Genomic DNA, 23,719 nt, shown 5'->3' with positions numbered 1-23,719 from the left:
AGGAAATGGTCAGTAACATCATTACTTTGAGGTACGATATCTATATCAGTAAGATCAATTCCATGCGATATAATTAAATCTAGCGTATGATTAAAACGATGAGTGGGCCCGGTGATGTTTTGCTTGACTCCAAAAGAGTTTATTAGGTCAGTAAACGCAAGTCCTAATGCATCATTTGTATTATCAACGTGAATGTTAAAATCTCCGACAATTAGCGTTTTATCAACAGTAACCAATAGGTCTGAGAGTAAATCTGCAAATTCTTTTAGGAAATCTGTATATGGCCCTGGTGGTCTTTACACAGTAGCCAGAGCAAGAGATACGATAGATCTCTTTTGCATATCTGACAGTGTAACATTAAGCAGAAGTATTTCGAATGAGTTAAACCTGTATGCTTGTCTTCTGAGTAATATTGAGAATATCACTTCAGTGTCTCCGTCTGCTGCAGCTTGGTGTTGTTAACCCCCGCGTGAAGCACGACCGCTCCGGGGCTCTTGTTGCCCTTCAGGATCATAACACGATAAAGAATTAACTTGACGGAGCTCAAACTCAAAACACACGGCAGCAACAAACAGGAAATGTTACGGGTTGATCAAGAGGGGTTTTCTATTTGGATCTGAGATTATATGTCAATTCACATTTTACTGTAATTGACGATCTTGAGATTGGATTTGTGAGGAGCTCCAAGCTATTCTTTCAACGTTAAAAGGAATAGTTCACCTACAAATTAAAATGCTGGCAATATTGCACTTCGTTTTGTATTGCGTGAATAAAAGCAGCATGAACATTTTGCTAAACTGCTTTTGTGGAAGTCAAAGGGGTTTGGAATATCTTGCATAAGGCAAAATTTACACTCCAAGAGCAAGCTGACTGTTCACATTAATAACCAAAGATGCTATGAGTCTGTCAGTCAGCAGCACTATAGTTTTGTCAGAACTTTGTAGTAGTAGTCATCACATGAACATGACATGATTTTACACCTTCTTTTCTTATAAATATTTTAAGGAATCTACAATACAAAACATCACAAGAACCCAATTAATAATTCCAAGGCAAAGATGACTCTCTCCATGATTCAGATTTAGGGGTTCTTATGCATTCATTAACCTTAACTGAGCACCAAGCGATGATTTCATTTACATTTATGCATTATGCAGACAAAAATGACTTGCATTTCATTGTAGGTATACATTTAATCAGTTCATGCATTCCCTGGGAATCAAACCCATAACCTTGAGTTTGAGCTACAGGAGCACTTCAGAACAGATTTACTGTACATGCACATCACAGTCTTATTGCAAAAAAAGACATTTAAATACTCCATAGTGTACATCTGTTCAGAATCTTCCTTTTTACATTCCTGTATATGTTATTCAGATTAAATTAAGAATTAAAAATGTTCTCAATGTCATGTTCTTCCCATTATGTTAAAATGTAATACAGTTTTTTTGTTTTTTTTGCTTTGTTACTATTTTCGCAGGTAAGGTGTATATTTTCAAAACTCTTAGTACAAAAATCCAAACTAATCACACTTGTAACATCGCTGGTCATTCTTTCAAAACTGATCTCATGCTTTCATTACAATTACACATATTTTCATCCACAAAATCATTGCTTCAAAGCATAAGATTATTGTAATATATATTGAGAACATAGATTCAGTAGATATAGTTTCTAAAGAACTTGATTGCAATTTACGGATAATCAAATGTAATTAATTATTTTTATACTATAAGTGATTTATAACGAATATTTTGTAAGTGTGTGTGTGTGGCTCAGGGAAACCCTATGTTATGGGGATATGTTTGAAATCATTGTCCTTGTGGGAGATTTTTATAGTATGTGGGAGAATATACAGTTTGTATTGTATAAAACCCATTAGTCCTATGGAATGTCACCTATAAAGATAGGAATACATCTATGTGTGTGTGTCTGTAGCTGTGTTTTGCAATTTGTGAACATACAGCAGGATTCAAGGGAGAGGAACTGATCAGGGCTGCGTTTCCCGAAACTTTCTTAATGCTACGCCGTTCTTAAGTTATGGCTTAAGTTGTACCTTATCATTAATATGTGTTTCCCAAAACGTTCTTAGTTAAGTATAGCCTACCTTCTGTAAGTCATACTTTCGTAAGGTTGGTCTGGACCAGTCTTAGCTGTACCTTATCACTGTTGACAGTTCACAGTTCTTTACATCTCAGTCAGAGGCGTCATGTCCATTCAAACCGAGAGGGCACGGGCCCCCTCAGAATTTCAAGCCAAGTGGATTTGGAATGCAGCTTCCAAAAAGACAAAAATAGCAGAATAACATGTTTTATATTTGATACAATCACACGGGTGTGATGTGCGGCACATCACTAGCTGTTAAATTCAAATCTGTGTTCGCTGACTGGCGCTGAACCAGAGACAGACGCGTTTTATAACCAATCACACATGATTCTGTTGAGCTTATGAATGCAATGGCCAATCAGAGGCGTTCAGATGAGTCATCGCTGAAACACCGGAGTTTTGTTCAGTGTGCGTGCTCGCTGACTCTATTCTGCTCTCTGGCGAATTAATTCTCTCATCAGAAACAAGGAAGTGTTTCAAAACTCATTTCACAGTGTAAACAGCTTCAGTGATTATAATAGAGTATTTGAACTCTGGCTAGACTGAAGTCAATGATAATGTTCTTTGATAATGTAAATGTTCTTTGCTTTCTTTCTGTACAGTGTTATAATTAGTAACTCGCAATGTTTTCATTAAATTCACGTTAAATACAAAGTTTGGCCATCGCCCCCAAACCCCACCCCAGTGTTCAATTAAGCTGCAATTCTTGAAAAAATAAATAAATAAATAAATAAAGATAAAGAAATTATTTTTAAAAAAGAGACAAACTCGATGGAGCTACCCCCTCAGCCCCGAAATTCAGCTATTGGCAGCTCTCCTCTTTCTCTCTTTTTTTCTCCGCCATAGTAGCTGTTGATTGTATGTTTCCCATATTGCACTTTTATTGAGTAGCTCATCCAATAACATAAATTAGTGATTTACACCAATATGTAATGCGGCTGCTGCGCAATCAACTCTGGTTGTGGAGTAAATGAGCACTCTTACCTGAATGGGTTTCTGCTGGACTTGTGTAGGCCCAAGGTGTTTTTTTTTTCTCTCTCTTCTGTTAAAAGCTGTTAAATTATTAAGCAGTGTCTCGTGTAGGTTTTTTCCCTTTGTATTTTATGTGGTTACCTCTGGGAGGTACTCTGTATATATATATTTTTTTCTTGGTTTTATTCCCTGCATGTTGCAAAGCGAAAGTAAAAGTTTCACGCAAGTTCGTTGCGTTCTAACAGGAAAGAGTTCCGTGTCTTTATTTAAATGACTGTGACTTTATTTATCAACACTTCTTTTATAAAGAACACCGCTTTCTCACATAACGCAGTGAAGCAGCCCGTGCATAGACTGAATAATCGATTCTCGAGGCATTGATATCAACCAATTCAGCACCACAGCCATGAACATCACCTGGTAACGTCGCACGTAAGGAGGTATATCTTAAAGGCACAATATGTAAGATTTTTTTATTAAAATATCCAAAAACCATATTTTGGATAAAATTACATATTTTAGTCATATAGTTATAGTTCGGGGGAAAACGCCTAGAACAGGCATACCTTTAGTTAAGATATATCTTTAGAGTCTTCGTAGCGAGCTAAGAGACAATGTTATCGGGAAACAGCCCAGAGATGTATCAGAAGAAGGGAGACAGATGGCATCAAATACAGTATTACATTACATTATGCCATGCGATACTGTATATACAGTGACATGCGAAAGTTTGGGAACCCCAGATCATCCAGGTAACCACACACAGTATTAAGAACCAAGGGTTCCCGAACTTTTTAATGGGGTTATTTTAATAATTTCAGCTATTTTTTTTGTCTTGTGGACTATATGTAAACATCTTTTATGTAAAATATCTTACTCAGGACAGTACTAAATAAAAAATAACATGCATTTTGTATGATCTCTCTTATTTTGTTAAAATTATTCACATTTTCACAGATTCTGCAAGGGGTTCCTAAACTTTCGCATGCCACTGTAGAGGCATACCATGGTAGAGTCTGCACATATAATTCACCTTCCATCTGAAAAGTTCAACTACAGTATTCAGTCATTTACAGATCTTCTTTATGCACCAAGAGCTTGTAACACTTCAAAGAGAAAGGAAAAAATTAAATCGCATCATATGACCACTATTAAAAAGGTTCAAACATTCACTGATGCTCCAGAAGGAAACGATGCATTAAGAGCCGGGGGGTGAAAACTTTGTGAATTAGAAGATCAAGGTAAATTGTACTTAATTTGTCTTCCGGGAAACATGCAAGTATCTTCTGTTGCTTCCGAAGGGCAGTACTAAATGGAAAAAATATATATATATATCACAGATTCTGCAAGGGGTTCCTAAACTTTCGCATGCCACTGTAGAGGCATACCATGGTAGAGTCTGCACATATAATTCACCTTCCATCTGAAAAGTTCAACTACAGTATTCAGTCATTTGGCACAGTGAGGACATTTACTGCATTGACAGTAAACTCTGTTCTAGCACAAAACCTTATAGCCATGTCATACCTTCATCACACCTTTTGATAACACACTGGATTAATATCTTTACAAACATTATGGATTTTATGTTATGCATGTTAGGCAATGTAAGTGTATTTTCTAACATTAAAATTATTGCCTGTGTTGCTGTAATTATTTCAGCAGCAACGGTGATTTGAAACATGCATCTTGCATTGTTTGCTCTTGAATTAACTGATTGCTAAAAGTTCTACATTGAAAGAAGATCATACTATTGTGTTTTGTTCTCAATATATATTAAAATAACCGTATGTTTTGAAACAATGATTATGTTGATTGAAAACATGTATAATTGTAATGAAAGCATGAGATCAGTTTTGAAAGAATGACTAACTATGTTACAAGTGTGATCAGTTTGGATTTTTGTACTAAGAGTTGTAAAGACACACCTTGCTTGTGAAAATAGTATCAAAGCGAATTTAAAAAAAAACTGTAAAGCCAGAGTGGTTTGAATGATGAAAAGATCTGATTTCATCTTGGACTTCATTCAGTCCTTTTCCAAGGATTTGCATGTACAATATGCACTAAAACTATCCATATTTGTATTTTGTCATGTTTTCTTTTCACATCTCCCAAGTGAACTACATGCACTGGTTCTTGGCAAGCTCTCGACTACACAGAACATGGGTAGAGTGCTTTATTTTGCTCAGTGTTTGCAAACACCCAGGTACCGAATCTGGCACGGCCACTGCAGTCGCCAAGAGGGACAGACAAACCAGTCGAGGGGGGTTGATGTGACACTGACACAGACTGGAGGAAGTGAACAAGCTGGCAAGATCAGCCAACATTCTGCCAGCGTTCAGCCAATATAATGCCCTCCTGGCACCGGTCCTTCACCCACCTCCCTTGGAGTGGACAGATGTGCTGTTGTTGCGGGCGAAGTAACAGTGGTAACTTTGTAGTGGGAAGTGCTCGCTTCAAATTGTACATTAACCACGCCAGATGTTAATTAAGATAATTGTTTGGAACATGATGATAATAGAATGAGCAGCACGTGAATTTAGTGACTGTAGGAAATCGTATTTGCTGGAAGAGGAATGCTGTTTGTTGTGTTGGCACTTGTTGTGGTGGATTGAGGCGCAGACACACATCACAGTTGTTATAGGTGCCGATCCCATGGGTGCTCAGGAGCTCAAGCACCCACGGGAAATTGAGCGCTATGTGAAAGTGAATTCATTTCAGCACCATTCATCAATTTTGTGTGCTGTTAACACCAGCCAGCTGTGACCGCAGGACATTCAGTGAGTATTTTCTATGTGTAGAAAAGCTGAACTCTACTGTTGAAAAGTTTGGGGTCCGTAAGAAAATGTTTTTGAGAGAAGTCTCTTATGATTACTGAAGCTACATAAATTTGATATTAAAAAAATTATAATAAAAACAGTATTGTGAAATATTATAATTTGAAATAGCTGTTTACTATTTAAGTATATCTTGAATGTAATTTATGCCTGGATTTTCGGTATTCATCATTCCAGTCTTCATTATTCCAAACCACAAAAGATTTACAATTTTACAATTTAAAATATTTTTAAATTGTAAAATATTTAGATATAAGATTAGCATGTGCAAAATGATAATAAATAGAAACATTTGCTAATTTAGTTTGTTACAGCACAAAATGAAAAAAATAAATATATTAATTAAAGGTGGGGTGAGACCAATGACAGACAAAGAAGAATCACAGTAAAAGAGATTCATCTAAAAGATCAAATTAGTCCATGACTTATATACAGGCATATGAATATTTACATATTTAATTGAAGATATGTCATGATAGCAACACTATGACTGCTAATGTAATGATTTCACGCAATTAACAGGTTTTAATGAAAGTGAAGATGTATGAAATGTACATCTAATTCATGGAAATATTAAATAATAACCTCATTAAGTATTACATTTAAAAATAACACTTGTAACAACATGCCACTTGGGTCCCTCTGTGCCAATTCTCCTATCAAAACTACTCCACAGATCTAAAAACACTGTGTCCACAAATCCCTCATTAACAAATAGATAATAATAAACTTCGCATAGGACACTATTTTCCAGAGACAAAAAAAATAAATCAGTTGACCTCAAACTCGACTGACTAAATCTCACAAATGTTGATATTTAGATGAAATTACAAAATAAAAAATAGCATAGCCATTCATCAAAAGTGCTGAGATGAGATTTTGTGCCATCTATAGTCAAGATAAAAAAAATCAAGGTGGGCGGTTGGGGGTGAGCATCTTACCCCATCTTACGCTACGCTTCGTTTGCGTATGAATGGAAGTGAATGAAGCAGCCTATAGTGTGACTACTCTGACAAATTTTTGACTTTAAAAGAGCCGAGTGCTGTCACCGTAAGACGGGTGTGATATGTCAGAATAAATGTTTCAGTGATAAAACAGTTAGTAGTAGCAGCGATTGTGTTATACAAAAAATTCTCATTTACTGAATTTGAAAACCTGACAGATAAAAAAAAAAAAAAGAGTTATCTGCTCTTTTGATTCAGAAGCTTCACAGAAAATAATTAATAAATGTATTATTAAGCAAAATAAGATATTATATAGCAATATAACAGTATATTTTTATGACAAGCAAAACATTTAAAATAATTGTTATAATGCTATTTTTTTTTTTATGATTATATATAATACATTCTTATGGCTGGCATTTAGTTTGGTCATGGAGTGTGATATTAGACCTTTACTGTAAATTTATTTCATTGAATTTACTTAAGAAAAAAAAAACACCTTACTATGTTTGTTGTGTTGCCGCTTATGTAATAGACGCTTAAGCGAAAAGGTGATCGGGCCTTTTCGATTGTCGGTCCTCGGCTATGGAATAATCTACCTCTAGCCATTCGCACTGCCCCCTCTGTGTTCGCTTTTTACAACGGCTTTGAAGAAGCATTTTTATATTATGGCATTTGAATCTGATTTAGGAGAGACGTAATGTTTGTTTTCTTTTTTTAAGATGTTGTGTTTGTTATTGTATGTATTTGGTTTTCTTGGATGCATTGTACAGCACTTTGGGCTGCTTTGAAGGCAGTAGAAATGTGCTATGTAAGAAAATAAACTAAACTATTTGTTGTAATAGCACCATGGCTCAATATAATGCAGTAAATAATATTTGGCTATATTTGAGTATATTTGCATAAGTCCTTTTTCATAAAGATTGTGTGTGTTATTTTGGGAAAGTCATTATCCCGGTGCAAGGTGAACAATTTAAAGAGCAGGTCATATGGTATTTTAAAGTATCCTAATATTGTGTTGGAGTCCCCTACAACAGGTTTAAATGCATCTAAAGTCAGAAAACATTGTAATTTTCTCAGAATATACATTTAATATTAGAGTCATTTGACTCTACGATTCGTTCCAAGCAAGTTCGGAGCAAACCCCTCCCTTCCATAAGCCTACTCTGCTCTGATTGGTCAGCTGGCCAAGCCTGCTGTGATTGGCACAGAGAGGTGTCCTTGAGCAAGTTAGCGAGCGCTACGCAGTCCTTGGTAAAATGACATGCACACAACAAAAGGTTCGAATTGTATTTCTGTGGTATCCTTGAACACAGCGTCTTCTCAACATGATGTAAACACACTAACTAGCGGAAGTGTTTGTGGGCAGGTCAGACTCTGTTCGTATTTCGCGGGCAGGTGGGGATTATGCAAATGTGTTACCCAGTGATGTATACCGGTAACAGGCAAAAGATTCGAAAATATGACGACTCGTTAAGGCGATTCAGAATCGACTCTCTCTTTTGAGAGACAATATCTTTAGTTATCATGCACTTTTTTGATGAACAACTTTGCAGATTGTTTTCATTTAAGGATAGCTACGTTATAAACTGCAAAAGAGATATTTTTCAAAAACCCATATGACCTGCTCTTTAAAGTGCATCGTTTAAACGCAGCACTCTCAGTTGGACTAAAACAGTCATTGTCAGCAGTGTCTCGGTGGTATGTAGGCACGTTTGGAGATTCAGGGCAATAGTGTTCACAACTGATCGAGAGAGGAGAGTGAGTCCAGAGAAAATTGGCTGTGGTCACAATTAGGTATGTAAACAGAGACTAAAGGATTGTCAATCTCTAGTGGGCTAGAAAAATGGTCTGGGAAATGAATGGTCTGGTCTCATGTGACCGGAAACTTTTCTGCAAACCTCATTTAGTGTGCTGAAATGAGTGTGATTTGGTGGGTTGATATTCCTTTTGGTCAGATATTGTTCATATTTGATTCAATCCGTTGTCTAATTCCATCGTTTTAGATAAAATTTGTTGCATTTGGTAGCGCCGTAAAGAAATAGAGAATGTTTTTATCCCAACCTGCCCATTATCCATATATTGAAAGGTCTCTTGAATCAAAAGCAACTTGGCTGTTCTGTATTTATGGTGATTTGTGGGCCGGATACAGTAGCGAATGTCAGTGAACCATCATTTGAAAAATGGCTTTAATCCTCAATCATGCACAATGACAGATGCGGCTTTAGATCAATCGGAGTGTGTGAGATACGTATATATCTTTACTGATGTGCTTAGGTACAGTCCATTATATTTAGATTCTGGACCATTGGAATGAGGAAATGGAAAAGAAGATTGCTTATGGGCGCTCGCGCTGAATTTCAAAGAGATTCAAAGGAATTATAATGTTACACTGTGCAACTATGAGCAGATCCTCTTTGAAAAAGAGGGTCAATTGTGAAAGTGGAATATGTGGAGCTTGTGTTTGTGCAAAAACACCAAATTTGAAAAGAATAAATCAACCATTACTATTTCTATGGCCCATACTTTGTGTTAGGGATTGGAACAAATGTGACTGAAAGTCATTGTGCATCATTTGCACTTGAATGATATGTCAAATACGGATTTTGAGAAAAGTTGTGCTATTAATTTTCAAAGAAATCAGCCTTAACGGAACTTAAACATGTGAAATTGCATTACAGCCTGAACCAGCTCATGACTAACTAAGGACCAGCTCAAACCAGATGCCATGCTTCAAAACATACCTAACCAGCATATGCTGGGTTTTTTCAACAGGGCTGTTACATTCATCCCGGTAAACTTCACTCCCTACCAGTTCACTGCACCACTGCAACTGGTCCTACTAGCTGCACAGTTCATACTAGCTGGCCTCTGTTACACTCACCCCAGTAAACCTCACTCCCAACTGGGTCACGGCACTACTGCAATGGTCCTACTAGCTGTACAGCTCATACTAGTTGGCCTCTGTGTAAACTGGTAAGTGCCACTCACATTGTCTTCAGTGTTAATTTGCCACTCACATTATGTAGTTTTCAAACAAAAATAGTCATTAATTCTTCTCTCTTTAGACCAAATCAATTAAGCTTATGGGAAATTTGAATCAAGGATTGAATTTGGAAAAACTTAAATAAATGATGACAATTTTCATTTTTGGGTGAACTATCCCTTTAACGGTAGTTAAAAGGGAGCAACTTATAAAAATTATAGTTGTTCATATATAATATATATAAAATATATCATTTATAATTTTTTTAAAAAAGAAGCAGAATAAGACAAGACAAATACGAAAGAGATACAAATTAAACTCATTTTTCAGATACAGTAGGTTTACTTAACATATTTATTTAACATCTTTTGTTGGTTAACATTAATGACACAGATAGGTACTTAATTACAAATGCTGTCCCTTTAAGACGGAAGGCTTGCATGTAATACTGACACACGTTCAGTTTTCACCCACCTGTTTATGTTCACTTAATCCATAACCGACTGTATTTACGTGAGATACTCTACACGATAGACATTTGGACTGCTGTGTGTGTATTTGAGCACTGTGAACTGATCACGCGCTGTATATGAGAACTGAAGAAGTGGAGCGTGCGCGATCATCAGATATTAGTTTTAGCTTGTCTCGTCTTAGTCACAGAAAAAAATTTCATTAACGAATATTTTTCGTCGTCGTCTTCGTTGACGAAATTAACACTGCTTCAGAATATGAAAAAGCCTATTAGATATTTACTGACATGGATAGACTTTACAGCAGTTATCATGCCTGCAACAACAGTAATTATATTGTTTCTTACAAATTATCAGCCTTCGGACCAAGAGAGGATGGGTTGATCAAGTTTACTCTCCTCCTCTGCACTAAACCCTTAACAAGACTTTAGTTCCCAGCATGCCAACAACCCAGTGGGCGGCCTATAGGCTCACAGATGGAGTGACATTCTGGTTCTTCGGTGTGATACAGCTGATCGCTACAGAAGCAACCTGCAATTTTTACTCACTATACCATGGTGAAGAAGAGAGCGGACTAGATAGCCCTCATTCATTGTCATTTGGCCTTATCACCAAACGTTTGTGTGAGGCATCTCCTACATGAGGGCTATATCTAAGAAAAGCCTGTGAAAGAGAGCGTCAGTAGGGACTGGATATGCAGAGAGGTGTGTAAGTGTGTGTGATTCACATACAGAACACACTGTGAGTCTGCGTGGGTGTGTGATTCTGGGCTAAATCCTAAATCCACCCCACCTAGATTACCAGATACTTTTCTTTTCTGCATGTTTCCAAGTGAAGATACAGGAAGTCTGCGTTATACAAACACCCACCACTCCTCTGAATTATATATCAGTGGCTTATCCATAATAATGCCCACCGCGCCCTGTGTGCAGACTGTGTGATAGAGTGGTTAAGCCTGATGGATTGCTATAATTTCACTGGCAGAATAAAATTATTTTATATCACAGCAAAGGGTCTGAATATTTAGGACCATGTGATATTTCAGTTTTTGTTTTTTAATAAATCTGCAAAAATGTCAACAATTCTGTGTTTTTCTGTCAATATGGGGTGCTGTGTGTACATTAATGAGGAAAAAAAATTAACTTAAATGATTTTAGCAAATGGCTGCAATATAACAAAGAGTGAAAAATTTAAGGGGGTCTGAATACTTTCCGTACCCACTGTAAATTTGTTTCTACTTTTTTCTTTTTGAGAGCATTTTTTAAGGTTAGGGAAAAGGATGAAAGACATTTTAAGCTACATTTTTTTATATTACTAATGCAACGCATAATTTAATAGACTAATAGAAGGACATATAATTTTAATGTGGTTTTTATATGACAATGTTGAGAGAATTAAGTTTTCTATAGATTGTGTCATTATGAATGCATTGAGACAGATTTATTTAAACTTCAATGATTTAAACTCAGTAATAGCAAACTGAGCAAAACACTGTTACATTTGGTTAGTTTATTTTTCTGTTTTTCAATAAATGTCTCAATTTTTATATGAAATGTATTAGTAAAAAGGTATGTATTATATTATTTATTTAAATATGTTTTATATATTCTAATACAGTGTATTGTGATATTGGTAGGCAAAAATGAAAATTATTATTAAATAATATATCTTATATTTATTTATTGAAAACAATGTGGGAAAACATGCCTTATTTTTTATGTATTTATTTTTGTTTGTTTGTTCCCTTTCATGGGAACTTCGAACTGCGTCCTCTAGGAGTCGCTATGGGGAACGCCTCGTTGTGACCCGTGTCTGAAGCATACATTGAAAAAACACCAACTCGTTGGCCGGCGACAGCCATGACGTCACTATCGGTGCGACTATAGTATAAATAGGCGCCGGGAGCTACACATCATTCTCTTCTTCGTCTTCATTGACTGTTCTGTTTGAAGCGTGCATTTCCAAGGAAAACGTAAGAGCTATCTCTATTCATTATGGCAAGCACTAGCAGAGCATTTAGAAGGTGTGTGCATCCGTGTCATGCGTTGTCCGTTCAAGTTATGCTTCAGACACGGGTCACGACGAGGCGTTCCCCATAGCGACCCCTAGAGGACGCAGTGTCTCGTTCCCTACTCAGGGAACCATGGTTACATAAGTAACCTGAGACGTTTTGTTGTAACCTTTTTAATTAATTTTATTATTATTAATTTCTGTATGTAATATTTTTTCTTATACAAATTATATAATTTATTATAATTAAATACTTTTTTTACTATATTTGTCTTTTTTACTCTATTAAAAGTTTTAGAGATTTAGATGGTTCTTCAAATGGCTGAAAAATATTTAGAGCCACTTTTTTGAGCCACTTTGTGTCACCCAGCCTCAGTGTTATTAGCATTAACTTAGACTAAAACTAAAACTATAAAAAACAGTTTTTAGCAATTTAAATAAAGTGGAAACAAAATAAAATATAAGTATTAGGTGAAAAGTGAAACATAAAAATTTTTTAAAAAGAAATGTTGTCTTGCTGAAATAAAATAAAGTAAAACTATAGGAATAAAAAAAACCTACTGTAATAAAAATGACAAAAACACAAAAGAAAAAATGTACTAATACTGTAACTTAAATAATAATATGCCAATATAAAAATAATAGCTACAGAATTCAAATGATAAATGAATAATATTATAATAGTATATAAATAATACTAAAGTACAATTGCCCAGCCCTAAGCATCCCAATGTGGTGCTTAACCTCCCCTCTAGGGGCATTGTTACTGTAATAAGTGTACTTTGTACTTTGGTTTAGATAAAAGCATCCATGAAACTGGTGTGGTTGACCAGACGTACAGTCCTGTGCCTCAAGAGCTTGCTTATCCATTTTAGCCCAAGGCCATTAGGAGAGAAGTGATGATGAGTTGCCACCACTGAAAATTCGATAAGCGGCATATGTCTCCCTTATCGTGCACAATTAATGCGATCACAGCATATGATTCATCATGCTAGAGCAGGATAAATTAGAGTGTATATGCCCAAATGTCTATTGCTCCACTGTAACATAATGTAAAGACTCTGCGTATGGGAAAACAGCACCTGCAGAAGGTATTCATTTGCACTTCATAATGAGAGACCTAGCTGCCATTTATTGTGAATTGTAACCTCACAGATCCCGAATAATTCAGGGCTCTATCTTGTGGTACGACATACTGTAAGTATCTTTCCCAGATGTGTTTGAAAATGTAGATGAATTGGAGCTGAAATCCGACTCAATGTATCTGAGACGGTCTATAACAAACGCCATTTACGGTATACATATTGATATATTTTTTTCTTTTTTTTTGAGCTGTGGCAGTATTAACAGCTTTTTCAGTGGGTATCTCAAATGCTTCTGGCGCATGATTCCTGACATTCATTAGAGATGTTCAGCTCAAATTGCAAAAGGTCAAATTGCAGAGTGGGCTCTTAATTGGCCTGCGGCAATCAAAATGTTGTTATGTTCTAAATTACTGCATTAATGGACTAGTTAAATTGCTCATTAGATAAGAAGATTCAAAAGTGAGCAAAATGCAGAGGGACAACATGAGGCGCTGCGACATTGTACAGTCGTCTGGTTATGTTTAAGTCTACAAAGGTCTGCGAGGATATACTGGTAAATTGTCTTTCCTTATACTTTTTGAAGGGGTTTATTTAATGCTTCTCTCTAATGGGTATTTTCAGGTTTTACTGTATCAGCACATTCTACATTGTCAATTCCAGTTTGTCCCTAGTGTACTATTGAGGCCATCATGATTTATATTAGCATTCACCACTGTGGGATAAATGTGAGAAATCAGACTGTGATAATTTACTATATCTGTGTGGGGCAAAATCCTATTCAGGAATAAGATGAAAAAGTCCAACACACATTCAAGTCGCAGAATAGTCAAGGACAACAAGGACACATCCGGTATATTTTTAAAAAAGTACAAAAAGTGAGATCTCTGAGATCATTTCTAAAGTAGCTCATTTTGCTGTTATATTTATGGTAAAGGCATATTTCAGGCACATATTAAATGATTATTTAAAGCAATGCCAAAGTAATGGGTTCGATTCCAAGGAAATGCATGAACTGATGAAATTTGTACCTTGAACTCAAATGGCAAACTTGCTTTGGATAAAAGCGTCTACAGTATGCAGAAATGTAAATATAAGACTACAAAATCTGTTATATGGAGTTACGGTGCTCATGTGGGAAATGTGGGTTTAAATTTGGCTTGCAACATTTCCTAACCTCGTTCTCATTACTTTTCCACATCTCTTCTGGTCATCTCTAAACTTTTAGCGGGATCGACAGCACTGAAACAGCTCTACTCCTGTCTAAAAGAAGATCAAACTTGAGAGGTTGCTTAAATGCTTCATTCCCTTAAACACTTTTACACTTATAGACTGTAAATGTTGTGAATTTTTAAAAAGTAATTCAGTTTTTCTCTTTTTTTTCTGAACCACGCTTTTGACTCCAAACTCCAAGACACGTGAAACAAGTCATCGTCATCTAACATTTCCACACTTACTTAAATGTCATTTTTAAAGCTCAACACCTCACATAGAGCCAAATGGTCCTCTAATGGGCTCCTATCATTATAGCATTACCAGTCGATAAATGAAATGTTAAGTGCTGTGTGACATTTCAGAAAGTCTCTATTTGTAGCTTAGCATTAAGGGTACTGTTAGGTAGAGATAAGGGATGGTTTCTACAATGACTGTATTAGGTTCATTAGGGTCTTACATTTTTGTTGTTGATGAATGTGAAGATGGGCAAAGGTTGATTGAGTTTGAAAGTATGCTTAATTATTAACAAATGACCATTTAGGTTGATGTTCACAGAGTGGACGATCAATGGTTAAACACCTCTTGCCACCTTCAAACATCATGATCTCGAGGTCGACTTTCACTTTGTTTACCCACTATTTTTGTGGGAATGCTTTTAATGGTGTTCCTCCTCAGAAGGGTAAACAGCAGCCGGTCCTATCTGATGAAACAATCTCTGCATGTTTGCATATTCTGTGAGCAGTTGCATTTCTGGATGAGCTGTGGATATTGTAGGTCCTGAGCCTCAATTTTACATGCTCTCAGTGTAATACAGCGCACATGAAAGCATTGTGTTCTTCGACTGACCCAAAAATGTCTTGTCTTGTGTTTTGATATAGCAACAAGCTTGGCGAACAAAGGCTAACTTTTTGTGATGTAGCATAAGAAACTACCTTAGAGATTTGTCAGAGAGAATTAGGTTCTAGTTTAGCTCTTTTATTCCCCATTGTTAGCTGACCTGGTATGACTCGGTGTAGAAAAGTCTCTAATAATTCCATAAGTGTTCAAATGTCATCACATCAGTTTATCCTTACACCTGGTTTATAAGATCTGTTTCCTCCGGTCATTGACCACCTGCAGTAGAGCACTTTCTTGGCCCCTGAGAGCTGCTGGGAAGTAGCTTCCTATCTGCAATGGAACTACAGGCTTACGTCCCTATAATAATCATAGCCTGTCCAGATAGTGACCCATCACAGCTGGCCGTTGGAGCAGTCTAATTGCAGAGAGTGGGACTTCTGGCTTCTCTAAACGCCAAGATTGACGTTGCCAGCTGCGGGACAGTCACAGCCGCTGTCGCTCATGCCGCCCGTTTTCCGTCTTCTCATCAGATTGAGTGATCTGATTATGTCAGAGTAGAAGCTCGGCTCCAAAGTTGGATGTTGAATGTGGTTTCAGAGCCTCGTGTGGAAAGTGCTGGGAGTCTCTCAAAGTGCACTGCCAAATGATTGTTCACAAGTAAGGTGTGAAGACATTTTGTTGGCGGCTCTCTTCCTTCCAAGAGCAACAACACCAACACACAATATTGTCCAAGCGTACCCGCATCCACATGCACTTAAAACCTTGAAAATACCATTCACAATCTGCTCCATTGTTCCCCACTGCTGTCTTCTTCAATTCGGCTGTAATTCGTCTCGCCAAGTTTTAAGGCTGGCCCACACTAAATCTTATCAGATTTTCAAAATGTGAGATTTTGCGACACACATAACATCAAAAACCATAGATTTGGAAAGTTTTGTTCCTATAGTGTGTGGAGTGCCGCGATGTGACCAAGACAGCACAGCACACACAAACCGATTCCATTTACAAACAACCAGAGTCCAGATGGTGAACACGGGAAATCTCGCGAAAATCTTTCACAGTCTAATGTGACTTTAGCATAAACAACTGGTGGATGGCAGTCAAGAAGAAATGGCGATAATTGTATTTGGATTTCTTTTTTACCAAAAATTCACGGAAAAAATAAAAAGGTTTGGATGATGGCGTGAACGTGGACTTTACATATTACAGCACGAGCTGGAGATGAGTAATGTTAGTAATGTTTCCGTCTTCTGTCAGCTCGCTTTCTGATTGGGAATGGCTTCGTTCCATGTGACAATCTACAGAGTGCGTGTTTTTTGTCCTCGGGGGTCCCCCTACACAACAGGATTTTCGATCATAAATATTCAACATGTTGGATATTTACAATTTGAGTTCGGTGCGGCCCCCGTGTTCTTCCGAACTGATTCAATCACTCTTAACACACCCTACACCACAGGAAAATCTGATAAGATAATCTGTAGAACCATCAAGATAATCAGGACTTTACTTAGGATTGTCGGAAGGGGAGAATTCGGCCCAAATTCGGCCCCATTATCTTGTAATGTGTGCCCGCTTTATTTGTAAGCCATAAAGTCTTAGATAAAATCAATGCCACTATTAGAGAAAAGCACCACCTAAACATGCTAAACAGGGGTCCACACCATCAGGCAGTCGTCAGACTGCTCCAGCTCAAGGGAATGCCAGGATGTCTGTCGGGTCATCTACAAGTCAGCCTTGTAGAGTTCCCTTCTTTCCCAAAAAAAGACAGAGAAGGGCGTAAATTCAAACCGAGGGATTTATGCTGCTCTCTAAGTGGAATAAACTGCATTGAAGAAGTCAGAAGGATGTTGGAAACCAACCATTTCATCATGTCGACTTCTTTAAGCTCTTGGAAAAAGAGCTTTGTCAGACGTTGGCATTTCACGGAGGTTGTGACAGATTGGAGCTAACTCTGGGCATCTGGCAGGCTTTCGATTCTTTTTTTGGAAATGTGGAATGCAGAGTTTTGCCAGCCCCTGTTGGCCTGCGTTGAATTGATAACAGCTGTCTGTAGGGTTATTCAAACCTTTGTATACTTGTTTCTGTCAGTGGATTTGGGATAATGTTTCGAGCTTGACACCATTGTGTCAGAATAAGATGTAGCACAAAGTCTCAGTGTAAGTGAAATAAACGAGACTGTTGTATCAAGCTCTTTTTGAGAGTAGTATTCACCTCTTCATTTGACCCCAGTGCAGAGACAGATTTGACCACTGAAGGAAGTCGATTTCAGACTCTGTGTGGGTGAATCTTCTCTTTTCTGTCGTTCTTTTCAATGCCCACATCCCTATATGTTATCATTGTACGGCTAGAATGGAAACCGCCAAGCGTTTTAGAGTCTAGGCATTGTACCATCAACCCTCGGATGTGGTACAAACAGCGACTGTTCCTCGCCTTGGCAGCTTATCATCACCTTTGTGATGCTCGGCGTATGAGTGTGTATGTGTTTGTCTTTTCTGTAAACAACAAGGGAGCGCACTCTTTTCTTCCATTCCTCCCTCTGTGTCTGAGGAAGATAGAGGGATGGGCTGGTGGAAATGTGTCATCTGTTCCTAAGCTTTGATGGTCCTTGTCTCACTGGGTTTCGTTGGACTCTATCAGCAGGCCCATGTGTAGAGAGAGCCCAGACCTGATCACCTTTCCTCCCTTTATCCAATTCCACCATGTCTCCATGCCAAAACCCCCCTAGGCATTTATTCTCAATTCATTCTCTATGCATAACTCAGCACACATTCAGAAGGAATATTTAAACAGTCTTGACACATCCTCTAGAAAGATGCTGTCTTGATGCTGTCTTGTCTTGTATCCTAGACTTCTGGGGGCCCTACGCAAAACTGTGTCGGCGGGCAGGGGGGTATGAGCTGTTATGAGTTTGGGGCGGTGGAGTAGGGTTTGAGCTGTTATGAACGAATGAATGAAACGCATTTGTCCGTGTTTCACTCCGTCTCAAATCGCACTCGCAGAAAGCGCTTGAGAAACAGTATCTCTTCCGCGGCTCGGTACGCTTTCAACTCGTTTTTTAGTCTCGAGCAAGACTGTACGACATTTGCATTACATGATTTGACAGATTTTTACGTAAAAAGAGCGACAGCGCACCGCATTAAAAGAAATGATCATTCATGTTTTCATAACCGCTGGCCAAATTCAAAAACTAAACTAAAATTAAATCATCTTTGAGAGCAAGGGGGCCCCCTGGTGTTTCGGGGGCCCTACGCAGCTTGCGTATTTTGTGTATAGGGAGGATCGGCTCTGGTAACAATGTTCCCAAAAGGACAGTGAACACGTCTATGAGGAATTCCCCAGTTTACAGAGACCAAAAGCGAATGTCAAATGTCGAATGTTGAAAGAAAACCATGTTGGGACACCCTACACAATTTATAGAATGATGTCTTTTGTTAAAGTGTCAAAAAAAAATGACTTTTCTCCTGTATTTTGACATATTTCCAAGTATGCGATTGGCTTAACTGACTTAAAAATTATATACTGTATATATATATGAAATGCATTAACAAAATAAACAGTGTCAACTTTGATTCATGCCAACTTTAAAGCAAGACATCTGTGAGATGTTAAATGAAAAGCCACTCTCTCTTGCTTTTTTCAATGACACAATACAAGTGAATTGTGCTTTTTTTAGACTGTGTGGGGTGAGGAGGATAAAGTGACCTTTCTGTTCATCAATCTCTCAGCTGCTGCAAACTATTCTTGGAAATTGCAAACATAATGGATGAATGACTGCTTGTGGCAGACAGGTAGAAAGTGTTGAAACTCCAGTTAGAGACAACAAATGGCTTCAGTGTGACGGTGACAGTCAGTCGCAGTGCTTATTCAGAACAGTGGAAGATTCAAAAACGTTTGTTTCACTACTGTGGGACTAAACTCATGAATAATGCATAATGTCATGAATTAGTAAGCGAACATAAGTACTAAGCTTTACCTCCAAGATATTTGTTTACAAAAAGACACTGTGGTTCACTAACAATAATGGACCATGGCATTAATAATTTCAGAGGGTTCAGAGGTTATTTTCAAAAGACACCCTAGAAGATCAAAGCCCTCAGAGTATCAGGACCTAGATTTACCTTTTAATCCAAAGGATGCTGTCTTTTACTACATAGTGTCCACATCATATTGGGGCACACAGGGTGGGCGCCCCTGCTGGCCTCACTATGTCCTCCAGCAGCAGCCTTATTTTCACAAGGTCTCCCATCCAGATATTGACCAGACTCCAGCCTGCTTAGCTTCAGTGGGGAAGCCAGCAAGAGTTGCAGAGTGATATTGTTTGAAGTACAAACAAATGCCATTTGACACCATGGTGCATAAACAATGGTGATAGTGTGACAGACATGTAATGAATTGCATTACATTTAAAACATTATATGAATGGTTCCACCAACATAGTGCTTTAAAACAATGCTGTTTAAGAACTTCAGCACATGAACTTTAGTATATGCAAAAGCATGCACACTTTTATATTATTTGATATTTAAAGCCTGCTTATTGAATTTGAAAAATAAACCCACACTGGCGCCCTGTATTTATTGTATAATGCTTGTTTGAGCAAGAGGGTGTCTTTCTTTGTCTTTTAGTTTATTTGGCCATATCTTCCCAGGAGCAGGATTTATATTTTATCTAGAGGCATACAGTAGAATCCTTTTGTCCATTTTTATGAGTTGCTCATTGCCTCAAGATTGTTATTTCTTTCATTACTTTTTTCATTTGAGATATTATTTGTGTATGCCTAACCCTGTGTGTATTTAAACAGACAAAAATAAAATTCCTTTACTTTTTTGCTTTACTTGTGTCCTGAATTAGACATGCTGAGATATTAACATCTGATGCCATCACTTTACCATGGTTCTACAAAAACACATTTTCAGGCAAAGTGACTGTTGGCTGTTTCTCCAAAAGTCCTTTTTAGCTTACTGATTAGTTATTGATCGCTAATCATATGTTTTATGTCTTAGCATTAAGGGACAACCGGATTGAGCTGGTTCGAGCCTCTTGGAAGGAGTTGACCATCAGCATCAGTGACATTACTCTGTCAGATGAAGGACAGTATACATGCTCGCTCTTCACCATGCCTGTCAAGACATCCAAGGCCTTCCTGACTGTGTTAGGTAAGACCTCTCATAGATCAGTCTCCCTCTCATCCTCATCAATCTGTGCCTTTAAGGTCAACATGCTCTTCACTGATCTGGGGTCAGTGAGTTCTCTCCCATCATATGATTTTGTTTTTGCACTTTGGTGGCACAGGAAGTGATGTAAATGAGAGAATTTCACACTGGCTGATGGAGCCATTAGATGTGTCACTGTGTGCTTTGGTTTATGATCAGCTTGTGCTAGACTCTGCAATGTTCACTCTGTACACTGTATGTTTATAATCCACTTTTCACAGTACCTGTTGTTTAAAAGTAGTTGTTTTTTAGTTGTATTTGTTTTGCTTTGCTTTGATCATCCAACAGTGATGGGACTACTTTTACCTTATTTTTAAATATAGTAAAAATACAGCTTTTCACAATACATATTGTTTACAAGTACATTTACAAACATTATAAAACTGTTTTTGTAGTGGGACTGCTTCTTCTTTTTTTATCTTGTTTTTATCTTGTTTTCTTCTTTTTTCTTTCTTTCTTTTGTGTGTGTGTGTGTGTGTGTGTGTGTGTTTGTATTTTTTTTACATCATCCAACAGTGGTGTGACTAATTTTACTTTATATTTATATACTGGTTTTTTATACAATACATATGGTTTACAAGTATCTTTACAAACAGTTGTTGTTGTTGTTTTGTGTTGTTTTGATCCTCCAACAGTGGTGGAACCACTTTTACCTTATTTTTATATACAACTTTACAGACAATAGTTTTTCTGTATTTGTTTCATTTTCTTTTTGTTTTAAATCAGTTTTTGTTGTTGTTGTTTGTATGTTTTTTTAATCATCATTTTTGTTTAAAATCATCCAACAGTGGTAGGACTACTTTGTGTTTCTATAAAGTTTTTTATACAATACATATTGTTAAATACATTTACAGAAAATAGTTTTTGTTGTTTGTTTGTTTGTTTGTTATAGATGTAAAACCTGTGGGTGGATTTTTTTTTCTGTGTAAATAGTCTGTTATCAATTCTTTGAAAATTTTAGACTTTAGCATCTTTACATTGTAACTGGATGTATGACATTATACAGACAAGATTAATAAGCCATTTTTTCACACTAGTCTATGCTACATGTTTTACATGTAAACATGTAAAAATGTTAAGTCTTGAATACACTAGACGACTTTTAAAATATCTGAACAGTAGGCATCATACACTTACCATAAAGTTTTTTATACAATACATATTGTTAAATACATTTACAGAAAATAGTTTTTGTTGTTTGTTTGTTTGTTTGTTTGTTATAGATGTAAAACCTGTGGGTGGATTTTTTTTTCTGTGTAAATAGTCTGTTATCAATTCTTTGAAAATTTTAGACTTTAGCATCTTTACATTGTAACTGGATGTATGACATTATACAGACAAGATTAATAAGCCATTTTTTCACACTAGTCTATGCTACATGTTTTACATGTAAACATGTAAAAATGTTAAGGCTTGAATACACTAGACGACTTTTAAACTGAACAGTAGGCATCATACACTTACCGACTTTGTAAATAGTGACAAAGGAAAACTGTCTATCATACACTACACAACTGAGGATCACACACTACCAGACTTTCAAGTTATTCTGATCACAACAAACTCAAGCAGAAATGTGCACCTTGTTGCTAGGAGACACATGACAAATGAAAACAATGTGTTCAAAAATCAACTGAAAATATCAAACATGTTTATCCTCTGAACATGATATCCTCCGACTGGATGGAATCATACTCTGAAGCTAAAAAATTGGTGTCTGTGAGCATCATACACTACACTGAAATCTGTCAACTCAAATCTGCAGACTGGCTCTGACTTTCGGCAACTAGTGTCAACTTCTCCAGACTGTAAATTGGCGGGAAATCAGGGCAAAAATCATGTAGTGTATTCCAGGCTTTAAGTTAATGTTCTAATTTGTTCATTTTAACACCTTTTTTTTGGGTTTGGTTAGGTTTGGTTTGATGTAGAAAAGACTTAGAAACCAAAAATCATTTGCATTCTCCATCTCAATCACTCAACAAATGCTTCCTTTTCGAGGAAAATCACAAAATACCATAGAGCAGAATTTGTCACTGTATTGATATATATATATATATATATACTGACAAACTTATATATAAACTGACAAACATGTTTTCTATAAAAAAATGCCAGTCAAGCAACATTTGAGCTTCAGGAAAGTAATATTCCTCTGAACCACATCATATGCAGGAGGGGGGCCTGAGCCCATCTATGACTGAAATCGTAGAATCACGCGTGTTTCCATCAGTGCTGCCTGTAATCCTCCTCCTCTGTTTGTATATCAGGTGTTCCAGCGAAACCAGAAATCACAGGCCTCTCGAGACCTGCCCAGGAGGGGGAGGACGTCACACTGACATGCACCACATCTGGCAGCAAACCGGCTGCTGACATCCGATGGTTCAGAAACGACAAGGAGGTGCAAGGTAAACAAATCCCCCCGGATAGCCTAGAGCTGATTGTGTGCGATGAAAAGTTGCACATTTTGTCAATGTGCAAGTGGTACATGGTGCGTAATGTACAGCTTTACACCAGCATTTTCATGAATTGTGCAGCTCTTTACAAAGCATTTTACAGCAGTATCATTTAGTATTCTGTTATTCTGGGCTTTAAAAGTGAGGTGTGTCAATTTGTTTAAATAATTTCTGCTATCCCAGTTTAATGTACACAGACAGAACTAGTTTTACAAGCATTGTTTGATTTACAATTTTAACAAAGGATGTGTTTCCTATGGTTTTGAAAAACTTACAGCATACTGTTTTTTTATAACAAAAGTTTGCATTAACTGTAAAAATGTCATGTGATGTAACTATCAAGTAAAAAGTATTTTACTTAGACCCTGAATACATTAACATAAAAAAAAGTTTTAAAATACATTTTACAATGTATTTTATTTTATTAAAACATTTTATTTTTAAAAAATAAATATCATTAATTATTGATTTGTAAATACCATTTAAAAACCTAAAAAACCTAAAGAACGTAAAAGAGCTTTTGAGGAGCTGGACCATGTGACATTTTGAGAAATATAAAAAAATAATAATTATATATATATATATATATAATAT

The 23,719-nt window shown here is 36.9% G+C and overlaps 1 protein-coding gene across 3 annotated transcripts in view; it reads left to right on the top strand.

Annotated features, from left to right (window-relative positions):
- The window catches only part of LOC107724967 (cell adhesion molecule 2-like), a 260,688-nt gene that overhangs the window by 201,568 nt on the left and 35,401 nt on the right, over positions 1–23,719 (top strand). For all 3 annotated transcript variants that reach the window (XM_016534070.1, XM_016534068.1, XM_016534069.1), the window contains exons 4-5: positions 20,463–20,615; positions 22,940–23,077. In XM_016534070.1, coding sequence (XP_016389556.1) covers positions 20,463–20,615; positions 22,940–23,077 — 291 coding nt within the window. The remainder of the gene's footprint in view (positions 1–20,462; positions 20,616–22,939; positions 23,078–23,719) is intronic.

Source organism: Sinocyclocheilus rhinocerous, unplaced genomic scaffold (assembly GCF_001515625.1).
Source record: "Sinocyclocheilus rhinocerous isolate Xijiao unplaced genomic scaffold, SAMN03320098_v1.1 scaffold996, whole genome shotgun sequence".
In the NCBI taxonomy this organism is placed as follows: Eukaryota; Metazoa; Chordata; class Actinopteri; order Cypriniformes; family Cyprinidae; genus Sinocyclocheilus; species Sinocyclocheilus rhinocerous.
The sequence above is the reverse complement of the archived record's forward strand: the minus strand, read 5'-3'. Positions and strand labels throughout refer to the sequence as shown.